Source organism: Bufo gargarizans, chromosome 6 (genome assembly GCF_014858855.1).
Source record: "Bufo gargarizans isolate SCDJY-AF-19 chromosome 6, ASM1485885v1, whole genome shotgun sequence".
NCBI lineage: Eukaryota > Metazoa > Chordata > Amphibia > Anura > Bufonidae > Bufo > Bufo gargarizans.
Window position 1 is genome coordinate 258,737,668 of NC_058085.1, and position 14,461 is coordinate 258,752,128.

At 46.8% G+C, this 14,461-nt stretch overlaps 1 protein-coding gene across 6 annotated transcripts in view; it reads left to right on the plus strand.

The window, feature by feature from the left end:
• The first annotated feature begins 1,889 nt into the window (after window positions 1-1,889).
• SLC9A8 (solute carrier family 9 member A8) overlaps window positions 1,890-14,461 on the plus strand; it is a 43,234-nt gene continuing 30,662 nt past the window's right edge. Inside the window, exons 1-7 of one of the 6 annotated variants that reach the window (XM_044298910.1) lie at window positions 1,890-1,980; window positions 3,800-3,975; window positions 4,879-4,959; window positions 8,597-8,655; window positions 12,904-12,987; window positions 13,385-13,486; window positions 13,949-13,983. In XM_044298910.1, coding sequence (XP_044154845.1) covers window positions 1,967-1,980; window positions 3,800-3,975; window positions 4,879-4,959; window positions 8,597-8,655; window positions 12,904-12,987; window positions 13,385-13,486; window positions 13,949-13,983 — 551 coding nt within the window. In that variant the 5' untranslated portion in view covers window positions 1,890-1,966. The other 5 variants (XM_044298909.1, XM_044298913.1, XM_044298908.1 and 2 more) reach the window with 5 other exon arrangements.

The following is a 14,461-nucleotide window of genomic DNA, read 5'->3' on the forward strand; positions in this document are numbered from 1 at the left end:
CCTACCGTCTTGATCTTCCTCAGACTTGGAAGATCCATAATGTTTTTCATAAGTCCTTATTAAAACCTTATGTCCAACCCATTGTACCCTCGTCTTTGCCTCCTGCTCCGATTGTGGTTGATGGTAATCTTGAATTTCAGGTCTCTTGGATTGTGGATTCTCGTGTTGTCCGCGGTTCTCTCCAGTACCTCGTTCATTGGGAGGGTTATGGTCCTGAGGAGAGGATGTGGGTCCCAGTGACGGACATTAAGGCCACTCGTCTCATCAGGGCTTTCCATAGGTCCATAGGTCTCTAAGGAAGCGTGGCGGTGCATTGAAATATGGTTTTGATTTCAAATAATTTTTTTGTATCAGGACAAGTAGATCGAGCCCCCGCTTCAGACCTTCGACAAGTAGTTTTTTTTTTTTAATTGCCACCACTTTTAATGTATTTATTTTATTTATGATGTAATTAATAAAATATATATTATATATCAATTTCTGCTGTGTATGGTTTTGGTGTCTTAGAGTTTCTTAGGAGATGCACAGCGCTTACTAATTTGTGGTTGGAGCTAATGTAGTTTGGTGTGACAATCTAAGGCCATAAGACTACTGTCTGTCTGTATGGGGCGCTCCCAACTCTCCCCTGACAGTCGATGCCAGGGAGAAAAGGATCGGGCGAGTTGAATTTCATTGTCCGATCCTTTTGTGCTCTTCCGGCAGATGTGTCTGGCAGCGGCTTTCACCTCTCTCCCAGTGAAAACACATACAGGCGAGGCTCACAGGCACTGAATGTGTATGGGCATCATAAGGACATATGGACATCATCTAGGCGGGGGCATGGCCACTCTTAAAGACCCTACCCATCCGTAGGTTACATGCTTAGGAATTCCCTTGATTGGAGCACTACTATCAGCTAGTCATCCCCCTCATTACTACCAATAACACCCTACCCTCCCCTTTCAAACTCACAGGAGGTGGGCAGGGCCGGCGTCAGCACCCGGCATACCTGGGCAAGTGCCGGGGCCCACTGTGCAGTGGCATGCTAAGGAGGGCGGTCCAGCTCTCAGGGGGGTGCCGGGATGGCTGCTATGAGCACTCCCATCAATACAGATGGAAGCGCTCATTGCTGGAGCACAGGGGAGCAGGCAGTCCTTTTATTCACTAAGCGCAGGGAGATGAGCTCCAGTTAGTGAATGAAAGGACCACCAGCTCCCCTGCACTCATGCAATGATAGATATGTGAGGGGGTGATTACACTGTGAAGGGGCCAGGGTTATAATACTGTTCAAGGGAGCCACTGGGTGAGGGCCCCTTACACAGTATAATGACCCCCAGTATCCCCCAAACACAGTATAATGACCCCCAGCCCCCATTATACTGTCTGTGTGGCCACTGGAGACTCATTATACTGTGTGAAGGGCCACTGGGGGTCATTATACTGTATGGGGGGGGGGGGGGGCACTGGGGGGTTATTATATTGTATGGGGCAAAGGGGGTCACTATACTTTATGGGGGCTCCTGGGGGACATTATACGGTGTGGGAGCCACAGCGGGACATGTAAATGTAAAAAAATGCTACAAGGGGGGCCCACTGAGATTTATCGCTCAAGGGCCCACATAAACCTAGAGCTGGCCCTGTTGGTGGGTCACCCCATAAAAGCGCCCTCCCCTGCTGCCTACTTATTAGCTTTGGCCAATAATATGCTGAAATGAAATCCCCTGCTTCCTCCTCAGCCATAATGTTGCTATCACCAAGGGCCCTCCATGCTCAGGAGGGTCTCCCGCACTGCCCAGTGACGTCACAGCCCTCATACCAGGATGCAAGGAGCGCAAACACGGATCTCAGACGTCAAGCAGCTTCACAGCCAGGCCGAGTCTCCATGGCAACAAGCGACGTCTACCCACTTCCGGCACCACAGCTGACTGGGGGAGCCGCTCTTTTCTCCGCTCTATGATTTCTTACACCTTCCTAAAGGTGTGCCAATATGGCGGAAACGGAGTGAGTGTTCTTTTATCGGGTGACCCGGTAGTGGGGTGTATATGGCTGTGGCGGGTGGTAGAATGGAGGAGGTCTGCTCAAACCCAGTGTCTGTCTGTCTCACTGAGGATACGTTTCCGTAGACGGAGTCCTGGCCGGTGCAGTGCCAGCGGAACGGATGTGGACGTGTGAATGAACCCTAGACAACAGGTCTGCAGAATACGGGCACTTTGCCATCAGGAGAAATAACTACTCTCGTCAGAATTCTGGACCAGGACAGGACATGCTTCATAACTTGTAGAATGGCCACATGGATCTGTAAAAGATATGGGCTCCATAGAAATCACTGGGTCAGTGTGCTATGTGCAGAAGATGTGGATAGCACAGGGTGAAATCTAGAATGATGAGCCCCTTCAGTCAGCCTACATGGTGGGCAGTATTATGCTCGATATGAGGTGTGTGTATTAGACGTGGAGCGGTGCGGTGAGTATGTGTTATGGAATGGCGAGGTGCAGGCGTGTGCTGAGTGTATGCAGACTGTGATCACATCCGTGACAAGATGGTCAGTGGTTCATCCGCGAAGGATCCATGTTTGGTCCGTGTGTGTGTTTTTTTGCTTTCCATAGGTCATCTGTATTCCATGGACACTGCCAAGCTGAAAATGAATTTCCAGAACGTACTCTTGCAACGATCCGTGTTGCAGTCATGCTTTTCACAGACTCATAAACTGTAATGTGCGTGAGGGATCCGTAATCACAGACAAATAGAGCATGCTTTCATGGTGTCACCACGGTCTGGGGAGAACCACTGATAGTACACATATCAGAGGCAATAGATATGTGAGTGGTCCGTGGAGACCATGGACAGCACCCATACATATGCAACACAGGAGGAGTGGGGATGTGTGCACATTAGAGCGATATGTGCGTATAGTAAACTGTATTATACGCGTGTGTATTAGACATGGAGCTGTCAGGTGTGTCCTTGTGTATTAGGCTACTTTCACACTAGCGTTTTTACTGGATCCAGCAGAGTTCTGCAAAAACGCTTCCGTTACTGATAATACAACCATCTTCATCCGTTATGAACGGATCTGGTTGTATTATCTTTAACATGGCCAAGACGGATCCGTCATGAACTCCATTAAAAGTAAATGGAGGACGGATCCGTTTTCTATTGTGTCAGAGAAAATGGATCCGTCCCCATTGACTTACATTGGGGGGTCATGCCGGATCCGTGTTGCTCCGCATCCCAGGATGGAAAGCAAACTACAACATGTTGCGGTTTGCTCTCTGGTCTGGGAACTCAACTAAACGGAACGAAATGCATTTTGGAGCATTCCGTTCTGTTCAGTTTAGTTTTGTCCTCATTGACAATGAATGGTGATAAAACGGAAGCGTTTATTTCCGTTATTGAGCCCCTATGACGGATCTCAATACCGGAAAACTAAAACGCTAGTGTGAAAGCAAACGATGGATCCGCAAAACACAGATGGCGTCTGTGTGCGTTCCGCAATTTTGCGGAATGGCACGGACAGCCTTTAATATAACTGCCTATTCCTGTCCGCAAAGCATGGACAAGAATAGGACATGTTATATTTTTTTGCGGACCACGGAACGGAGCGGAGCAACGGATGTGGACAGCACACTGAGTGCTGTCCGCATCTTTTGCGGCCCCATTGAAGTGAATGGGTCCACATCCGAGCTGCCAAAACGGCGGCTCGGATGCGGACCAAAACAACGGCCGTGTGCATGAGGCCTTAGACATGTTACATCTGTGTATTGTAGAGGAGGTGACGTGTGTAAGTATTCGGGTATATAACCTGTTCTCCATTCTGTAGGATGAGGAATGACAGTCATGGAGATTTTAATAGTACGCTCATTACCACATTGGCAACTACAAAGATGGTGCTCCCCACCCCCATCAAGCCCATCATCCCTGTCCAGACGGGGGTACAGGCACAGCAGGAGGAGCAGTCTAGCGGCATGTCCATTTTCTTCAGTCTACTCGTCCTGGGTGAGTATGTTCTATCTTCTGTGGTATTGTCCAATGTTTGGCTTGTCCATGCTGGGCCCATTCATCTCGGTCAACCTCTTGGGTAGTCTAAGGGTGCCATCACACCTTGCGGAAAATTCTGCCAGAAAGTCTTCAACATCAAGACTTCCATCATGTTATTCTGTGGCAAACTGATTCTGCAGAAAAATCTGCAACAAAATAATGGCGGATTTGGAGAGATTCTCATACATGAAATCTGCACCATAATTCACACCAAAAACTACGCAACAATCTTGCTGATTTTCAGGCAGAATTTTCCGCAAGCTGTGAAGACAAATCCAATCCCTTTTAATGATGTAGTCTAAGCTGTGACAATATGTACCCTCAGCATTCCCTGTGTCATGTCAGAGGGCTACATGTAGTTGAGGTATGATTTGCTGTTTGCCCGGTTTTGCACCATTGACAGGGCTCTCTAGTCGCAGGTTTTTCCACTAACATAACAGCTCTGCAGGGTCAGAGTGTTGTAGTGGAACTACAAACAGCTCCTCATAGCTCAGCAATCTGGACTTCTGTGGGTATGATGGTTGGGAGGTGGAGGGATTAGACCTGGATGCAGATGTGATGGAATCCATCAATTCATCATCTTGGACAGTGGTGGGGATAGGTCTCCTGATTCTCTATATAGGGTGTGATGGCTGCTGGTGCTGTTATGTATGTCCCATGGTTATTGTCCCATGCGGCATCTGTGTCGGCCTCCAACTTGAGATGAGTTGTTGGTGGTTGACTCACTACATGGCAGATTATGAGACTGGGGCTGCAGAATGTAGGGTCTGATGGTGGCCTCCAGTAGTATCTAAATTGGGCCTGCAGGGGGGTATTGTACAGTGTGAGATCTCTCTCTAATCTCCCACTCTTTACTCACAGCAATCTGCATCGTATTGGTTCATCTACTCATCAGATACAGACTCCACTTCCTGCCAGAGAGCGTCGCTGTGGTGTCATTGGGTAAGTTTCCAACTGCAACATCATTAGGCTGCGGCAGAGGGAAGTAAGGGTGTTGTGTGTAAATTCTCATGTACAATGTACCGTATTTACTGGTCAACTGTACACTGTCAAATACAGTATATACAGATAGTTTAGATTGTCAAACCGTCCCCTATGTACAGACTGTATAGGCTGGCCACCTGTCCCCTATGTACAGACGGCATATGCTGGCCGCCTGTCCCCTATGTACAGACGGCATAGGCTGGCCGCCTGTCCCCTATGTACAGACGGCATAGGCTGGCCGCCTGTCCCCTATGTACAGACGGCATAGGCTGGCCGCCTGTCCCCTATGTACAGACGGCATAGGCTGGCCGCCTGTCCCCTATGTACAGACGGCATAGGCTGGCCGCCTGTCCCCTATGTACTGACTAATCTCTTGCATACTGAATACCCCTTCAATGTACAGTATCTCACAAAAGTAAGTACACCCCTCACATTTTTGTAATTATTTGAAAATATATTTTCATGTGACATCACTAAAATCGCAGGGTGTGTGTTAAATGGTTTTAGATTCAGCTGTGGCAGGCAGAGAGCTCCATTAAGAGCAAAAAAAAAAAAAAAAAAAATATATGTATAGAGTGCATTTGAATCACAGGCAATAACGCTCGGGTGGTGGTTAAGAACTCAATATAATGATCTCCAGCACCTAAGGCCCCTTTCACACGAGCGAGTTTTCCGCGCGGGTGCAATGCTTTACGTGAACGCCTAGCACCCACACTGAATCCTGACCCATTCGTTTCTATGGGGCTGTGCACACGAGCGGTGATTTTCACGCATCACTTGTGCGTCGCGTCAAAATCGCAGCATGTTCTTTATTGTGTGTGTTCCACGCAACTCAGGCCCCATAGAAGTGAATGGGGCTGCGTGAAAATCGCAAATATATATATATATATATACTAGGAGACGATCGAGATGGAGACCCGATCATTTTATTATTTTTTCCTTATAACATGGTTATAATGGAAAATAATAGCATTCTGAATACAGAATGCGAAGTACAATAGTGCTGGAGGGGTTAAAAATAATAATAATAATTTAACTCTCCTTAATCCACTTGCTCGCGCAACCGGCATCTCTTCTGTCTCTTTCTTTGCTGATTGCAGTCAAAGGACCTGTGGTGACGTCACTCTGGTCATCACATGATCCATCACCACGGAAAAATCGCGCATGTTCCCGCAACGCACCCGCACCTTTTCATGCAACGCCCGTCTGAAACCAGCCTAAAGGAGATAAATAAAAATCTCTAAGAAGAGCCAAAACAATACAAGGAGAGTTTTGAATAGTGGCCGCCAGCTCAAGCGTGCATATAGCCAAGGGTACTTTGCACATAAACCCTTAGTACACTGAGACAAAGTAACACAGATAGTAAATGGAATATAAATAAATCAAGCTGCCAGCGCACCACTGAGATAAAAAAAAAAAAAAGTCTATAAGGTCTGCACGTGTTTTTTAAGTAAAATAAATAAAAGTGAAGTTTTAAATAAATATACAGCACATAAATGAGACGGAAATGGGTCCAAAGACCGTCTGTATTTATTGCTCTCGCACCCTCTCATACTGGTCACTGGAAGATCAACATGGCACCTCATGGCAAAGAACCAAGTTACCTGTTATGCGCCATAATGGCTGCCAAAAAGTTGAGGAAGTGTTGGATCCACATGCATGCTGGGTCCACTCTGCCTTTTACCATTACTTACAAGCTGTGGCCTGCGCTTACTACATTCATTAGTAACTGTCTGGCACAAGGAAAGGTGTGGAGTGGGCTCAGCATGCATGTTGGTACCTGCATCCCTTGTAAGTAATAGAGGCCATTTTGGCACCAAAAATGGTAAAAAAGAGAGTGGACCCAGCATGCATGTGGATCCAACACTTCCTGAACTTTATGGCGGCCATTATGGCGTATAACAGGTAGAATTTTGTGTTAGGACCCGTCTTACAGAGATCGCCTTGAGGTTCGGCAGACAGGCTCAGATGGTTTTGTACAAAATGCATTGGCCAAGCATCTCACTTTATAAATAAGCGTAGCGTTAGCACTATAATATTTTTTGTGACTTTGGCATTATTGTACTTTATCTGGTTTGCAGGGTGCTGCTGCATTTCCCCTTTTTTTTGTTTTACTTAGGGGTGCACTCACTTTTGTTGCCAGCGGTTTAGACATCAATGGCTGTGTTATTTATTTTGAGGGCACACCAAATGTACACTGTTATACAAGCTGTACACGGACTACTTTACATTGTATAACAGCGTCATATCTCCAGTGTTGTCTCATGAAAAGATGTAATAAAATATAAAAATATGTGAGGGGTGTACTCACTTTTGGGAGATACTGTATATAGACGGGGATCTCTCCTACATACTGGACACCTGTATAAGACTGTATGGTCTTATTGATCTTTCTTTCATGGAAATGTTGAGTGTTTTATGACCTATTCATTATCAGATAAGAAATGAATAATGTGATCATGTGACTGTCACGCCGCTCAGTAATGGGAATTCTTGCAACTGATAATCATCCTGTGTAACAGCAGCTCACGAGACGACCGGTGGTGAGGTAGCAAACATATAAGGCTACTTTCATATTAGCGTTTTTTGCGGATCCGTCATGGATCTGCAAAAACGCTTCCGTTACAATAATTCAACCGCTTGCATCCGTCATGAACGGATCCGGTTGTATTATGTCTTCTATAGCCATGACGGATCCATCATGAACAGGCAGCGTTTTGGTGTCCTCCTCCAGAGCGGACTGAACGGAAGCAAACTGATGCATTCTGAGCGGATTCTTTTCCATTCAGAATGCATTAGGGCAAAACTGCTCCGTTTTGGACCGCTTGTGAGAGCCCTGAATGGATCTCACAAACGGAAAGCCAAAATGCCAGTGTGAAGTAGCCTTAGGGTCCATTCACACGTCCGCAAAATGGGTCCGCATCCGTTCCCCAATTTTGCGGAACGGTTGCAGACCTATTCTTTTTCAATGAGGCCGGAATGTGCTGTCTAAATTTGCGGATCCGCACTTCCGCATCCGTGCTTCCGTTTCCGCAAAAAAATAGAACATGTCCTATTCCTATCCGCAATTGCGGACAAGATTAGGCATTTTCTATTATAGTACTGGCGATGTGCGGTCTGAAAATTGCGGAATGCACATTGCCAGTGTCCGTAAGTGTTCTGCGGATCCGCAAAACACGGTCACTGGCAATGTGCATTCCGCAGTTTGCGGACCGCACATCGCCGGCACTATACTATAATAGAAAATGCCTAATTTTGTCCGCAATTGTGGACAAGAATAGAGCATGTTCTATTTTTTTGCGGAAATGGAAGCACGGATGCGGAAGTGCGTATCCGCAAACGCGAATGCGGACAGCACATTCCGGCCCATTGAAAATGAATGGGTCCGCACCCGGTCCGCAAAATTGCGGAACGGATGCGGACCCATTTTGCGGACGTGTGAATGGACCCTTAGCTGTACATATGACAGTATGGGTAATGTCCATGTTTTTGCACCAGCATACATGGCTTTATAGGTGCTAGAAATGTGCTCTGTGGTGTGTGATGCTTCGTCTGAAGTTAATGCCTTAACGCTCATCGTGCTGTATATTTGCAGGAATCTTGATGGGTGCTGTGATCAAAATCATCGAATCTCAGAAACTAGCAAACTGGAAGGTATAAGCGAACGATTGACATGATGCCCGCAGGTTACCAGGGTTCAGTACATGTGCAACCACCATTTGTAAGAAATCTGTAAATCCTTTACTGATCAAGTGTTATGCTCTCTCCACCCACTTATGCAGAGTTGGATTCATGTCGCTGCAGGTGTCCTCTGGCAGATTTATGGTTTGAACAAGGAGGTGTATAAGGCTAGGGCTACACGACGACATTTGTCGCACCAATGTCGCGTGACAATTTTTATAATGATAGTCTATGGTGTCGCACTGCGACATACTGCGACACTCCAGTCGCAAAAACCCATCCAAAACGGATTTTTCTGCTACTGTCGCGTTGCAGTCGCAGCATGCCGCAGTGCGACACCATAGACTATCATTATAAAAATTGTCACGCGACATATGTTGCAATGTAGTTGTGCCCTATGTGTCGCACAACACATGTCGTCTTGTAGCCCTGGCCTAATAATCTGTAACCATTTCCCACAGTGTAGTGCAATGCAGAATCCATAATATGATCTTGGCTAGGCTATTATAGCAACAGACTATGATATTTTGCAAACAGGCAGATTTTTTTTAACCCTTATAACTCGGAAACGGCTGAACAGTTTTAATAAAGATCAATTCAAAAAATCACTTTTAGCCCAAAATTAGTAAAATGCAATCATAAAAATTGCCCCGAAGTTGTCCATAGCCTTTCTTAATACAATTGAGCTGAGATTGACAAAGTATAAACTGTTAGTGATGCTTAGTCAATGATCACACAACCAAGTTGGTGCACCCTTTATTTTGGGTTTTGCAGAGTATATGTTGAGGCAGGGTCACATTAACACCCTTGCTGTGATACAGGCTGCCACTCTGGCATGGTAATGGTCATACAGATGCTGGATATCCTCCTATGCTATATCATTCCAAGCTCTTCAAACCTGGACCCATTGTTCAGCCAAGGTGGTTGTTGACTTCTGTACATGGGAGATCCATCACCCTATTCAGTTCCAGACAAACTCGATTGGGGCGATCTCTGCTGATCGAGCTGCTGGGCACAGGTGTTATCATGTTGGAACACCACTTTTCCTGAGTCAAAAAAGGCAGCACGACTGGTTGCACAATGTCCTGGATATACCGAAGGCTGATCCATCCACGGGTACAGCCATAGTATCGTATTGCACCCCACACCATGACATCTGGTGTTGGTCCTGTGTGTCTCTGCACTATACATGATGGCAGTACCCACACTCCAGCCCTCCTGTGAACTCTGATGTGGCCATCATTAGTGCCAGTTGATGACCACATCAGTGCTCTAATGAGCCCCTTTTGCCATCATCCACAGTTTAGAGACACATAGTAAAAACAGTAGGTTTTCATGGTGTGGGGTGCCTTTAGCTGCCTTGGCCTTTCTGGTCTGGTGTTCCTGGAGGGAACATTGACCAGCCTTCAGTATGTCTACAATATCTTTAACCAGTCCTTATGCCTGTTTTGACTCGGGAAAAGTGGTGTTCCTACATGATAACACCTTCCCACACACTGCCCACACTATAAAATATGCACTTTAGGGTATCCAGTAGCTCCCCTGCCCAGCTCGATCACCATATCTCTCCCCCATAGTTGCCCTAATGCATTCTGAATGGAAAAGGATCCGCTCAGAATGCATCAGTTAGCCTCCATTCACAATGTAAGTCAATGGGGACGGATCAGTTTTCTCTGGCACAATAGAAAACGGATCCGACTTCCATTGCCTTTCAACGGAGTTCATGACGGATCTGTCTTGGCTATGTTACAGATAATACAGACTGATCCATTCATGACGGATATATGCGGTTGTATTATTATAACTGATCCGATTTTGCAGATCCATGACGGATCCACCCAAAACGCGAGTGTGAAAGTAGCCTAAGCTGTCTCATTCACTTCTATGGGTCGGCTCTGTAGTATACACTTGAATAGGAAGGCAGTCCCATTGAAGTGAATGGGAATGTGTCACTGAAAGTTATTTCTGCCAGTTAAAAGCAGCAACGTGTATCATTTCTTTAAAGGGTTTCTACCACTTGCATATGACATATTTGGTGTTCAGACACTAGCGATCCGCTAGTGTCTGATGTACCATACAAGCTAATTATTACATTAATCCGTTCGGCCGTTTTGTCAAAAAAAGCACTTATATATTTATGCAAATGAGCCTCTAGGTGCTATGCGGGCGTTTTTCCAGCACCTAGAGGCTCTGTCTACCTGGCAGTTTGCCGCCCAGCGCCTCGCTCCAGCACGCCCATCTTCAACTCTATTCGATCCTCCCCCCTGCTTCTGCCTTCCGAAATCTCGCGCCTGCGCCGTTCGTCGCGGCATTCGGCGCAGGCGCAGTCAATGTCTGACCACTCCGTGCTCAGACATTTCCACTGCGCCTGCGCCGATGACATCGGCGCAGGCGCAGTGGAAATGTCTGAGCACGGAGCGGTCAGACATTGACTGCGCCTGCGCCGAATGCCTCCGAATGCCACGACGAACGGCGCAGGCGCGAGATTTCGGAAGGCTGAAGCAGGGGGGAGGATCGAATAGAGTTGAAGATGGGCGTGCTGGAGCGAGGCGCTGGGCGGCAAACTGCCAGGTAGACAGAGCCTCTAGGTGCTGGAAAAACGCCCGCATAGCACCTAGAGGCTCATTTGCATAAATATATAAGTGCTTTTTTTGACAAAACGGCCGAACGGATTAATGTAATAATTAGCTTGTATGGTACATCAGACACTAGCGGATCGCTAGTGTCTGAACACCAAATATGTCATATGCAAGTGGTAGAAACCCTTTAAGGCCGAATGCACACGGCCGTGTTCTGCGGCCGAGAGCGGTCCATGGTATGCCTGCTGGATTCCTGTTCAAAGCAGGAGCGCACGGCGTCATTGGTTGCTATGACGCCGTACTCTTCATGTCGCTGCTGCTTTTAATACTGGGGAGGGAGGGGGGGGCTGCACTGGCCACCAATGCTTTTAATACTGGGGAGGGAGGGAGGGGGGGCGGGCCGCACTGCCCACCAATGCTTTTAATACTGGGTGGGGGGGGGCGCACTGGCCACCAATGCTTTTAATACTGAGGAGGGAGGGGGGTTTGGCCCCTGCTGCCTGGCAGCACCCGATCAGGGGGCTGAGATCCGCACAATTAACCCCTCAGGTGCAGCACCTGAGGGGTTAATTGTGCGGATCACAGCCCCCTGTAAGAGATCGGGTGGTGCCAGGCAGCAGGGAGCAGTTATGTACACAGTTCTTAGTATATTCTAACTTGAAGCGTCCCCATCACCATGGGAACGCCTCTGTGTTAGAAAATACTGTCGGATCTGAGTTTTCACGATCGTGAAAACTCAGATCTGAAAAAGCTGTTATGCAGACGGATCAGCACTGAACGGATACCATCGTTTGCATTTATAGGTGCGGATCCGTCTGTGCAGATACCAGACGGATCCGCACCTAGCGCAGGTGTGAAAGTAGCTTAAGGCTACTTTCACACTCGCGTTTTGCTTTCCGTTTGAGATCCGTTCAGGGCTCTCACAAGCGGTCCAAAACGGATCAGTTTTGCCCTAATGCATTCTGAATGGAAAAGGATCCGCTCAGAATGCATCAGTTTGCCTCCGTTCCGTCTCCATTCCGCTCTGGAAGCGGACACCAAAACGCTGCCTGCAGCATTTTGCTGTCCGCTTTACGAAACTCAGCCAAACGGATCTGTCCTGGCACACATGTAAGTCAATGGGGACGGATCCGTTTTCTCTGACACAATCTGGCACAATAGAAAACGGATCCGTCCCCCATTGACTTTCAACAGAGTTCATGACGGATCCGTCTTGGCTATGTTACAGATAATACAAACGGATCCGTGTATGACGGATGCATGGGGTTGTATTATTGTAACGGCTCTGTTTTTGCAGATCGATGACGGTTTCGCCCCAAAACGAGAGTGTGAAAGTAGCCTTACCTGTTTTGTGCCACCATCTTGGCTGTCTTCAAACAGTCATATATTCGGCTGCACAAAAATGTTAATGTTTTTGCTTTGTTTGGCTGATGGCAGTGTAAGCAGTCATAGACGGTACAATAATGTGGAGTTCGCTTTACTGCAGTGCTGGAGAAATTCCACAAGTCTAAAATATGACTTCCCAATTTGACATTGATTTCTTTTGATATCTGACCACTAAATAAGTCATGCTGTTATTATGTGGCAGCCTCTTTCCTTTTCTGCAGGGTTGATGCTGCTGTGTTCTTCTAATTTCAAACAGGAGGAAGAGATGTTTCGGCCCAACATGTTTTTTCTGCTGTTGCTGCCGCCCATCATCTTTGAGTCGGGTTACTCTTTACATAAGGTAAATGCTCTGTGTGTGGGACTCCCCAGTAACTGTCGGGTCTTTCTATATTAACACTGAGTGATCTCTAGACCTGTGAATAACCACCTGCCATGCTCTCTGATTCCACGGGCCTCTGCCGTGCTCTCCCTCTAACATTGTGGGCCCCTTCCCCTGATCTCAATGTGCCCGCTGCCCTGCGTGTCCTCCTCTGACATTGCGGAGCCCTGTCCTACGTGCCCTCTTTGGACACCGGGGATATTCCATCCTCTTGCTCCTCTTCCATGACATTGATGTCCAGGCTCCACTGTCACAGTGAGGAGAGGTTTGGGACCTTCTGTCCTTCATTTATAATTATGTATATGTGCCATAGTCCCAACTTCTTATTGATTTGGCCTGTGTGTCCTTTGTTTCTCAGGGGAACTTCTTCCAGAACATTGGCTCCATTACTCTCTTTGCTGTTTTTGGGACAGCAATATCAGCCTTCATTGTTGGAGGAGGTATTTTCTTCCTAGGACAGGTGAGTGTCTTTTCTGTATTACCTGGACTGTATGATGAGGTCAGAGCCTCACGAATTCTCTCTGAGTCTGGTGCTTTGTGCTGCGCTGCTTGTTGAGACCTGAGACTCTCGCTGGAGGGTCTGGTTCACATGACATAAGTCTAATCCGCTTTAGATCCCTCATCATGGCAAGTCATGCCAACTTTGGATGGGTCCCTAACTACTGTAGCTCTGAAGGTCCCAAGAACCCATCTGTGTTTAGATGCGAATGTTTGGTGTAAATGTCTATTACTTTAACCATATACTTGTTCATTTGTATCACAATAGGTGAAATGCATGACAAAATGTAGTGTCTGAACTCTGTACTCCTAGAGGCTTCCTGGTGCCCAGGGCCAGCGATCCCTTCCAGTGTTTTTGGTTACTGTGTTAATTTAGCAGCCTTTCCCTTTTAATGATTTGCTGCTTTGTTCTCTCCCTCTGTAGGCAGACGTTATTTACAAGCTCACCATGACAGACAGGTAATTGATGATGTTTCCTCATGTGGATGATCTGGCAGTAACATGAGAAGGGGCATAGTGCCAGCATTCAGCCATTGTTAAGGAATTAATGGGATGCAGAGTGTTAAATACACAATTTGTGTGTGTGTCAAGGCCAAGCTTTGTATGGGGCTCACATGATAACGTGTGTAGTTGCGGTTACTAGTGGATGATTTGTTTCGGAAGAAGGCTGGATGCCATGTTCACCGTGCCATTCTCTGCCATCCTCAACCTCTGGAGCTAAAATACACACACACGTATATACAGAGTAATATACTGATATATACATGCAGTAATATACATACAGGCTAATATGCCCGCACATGTACATATACAGTAATATACAGTTCATAGACTAATATATACGTGTAGTAATATACACAGTGCTCCAGACAAAAAAAACAACCTAGTATTTTATTAGTAAAATTGGGAAAGGGGGGATTTAAAGGGCTTCTGTCAC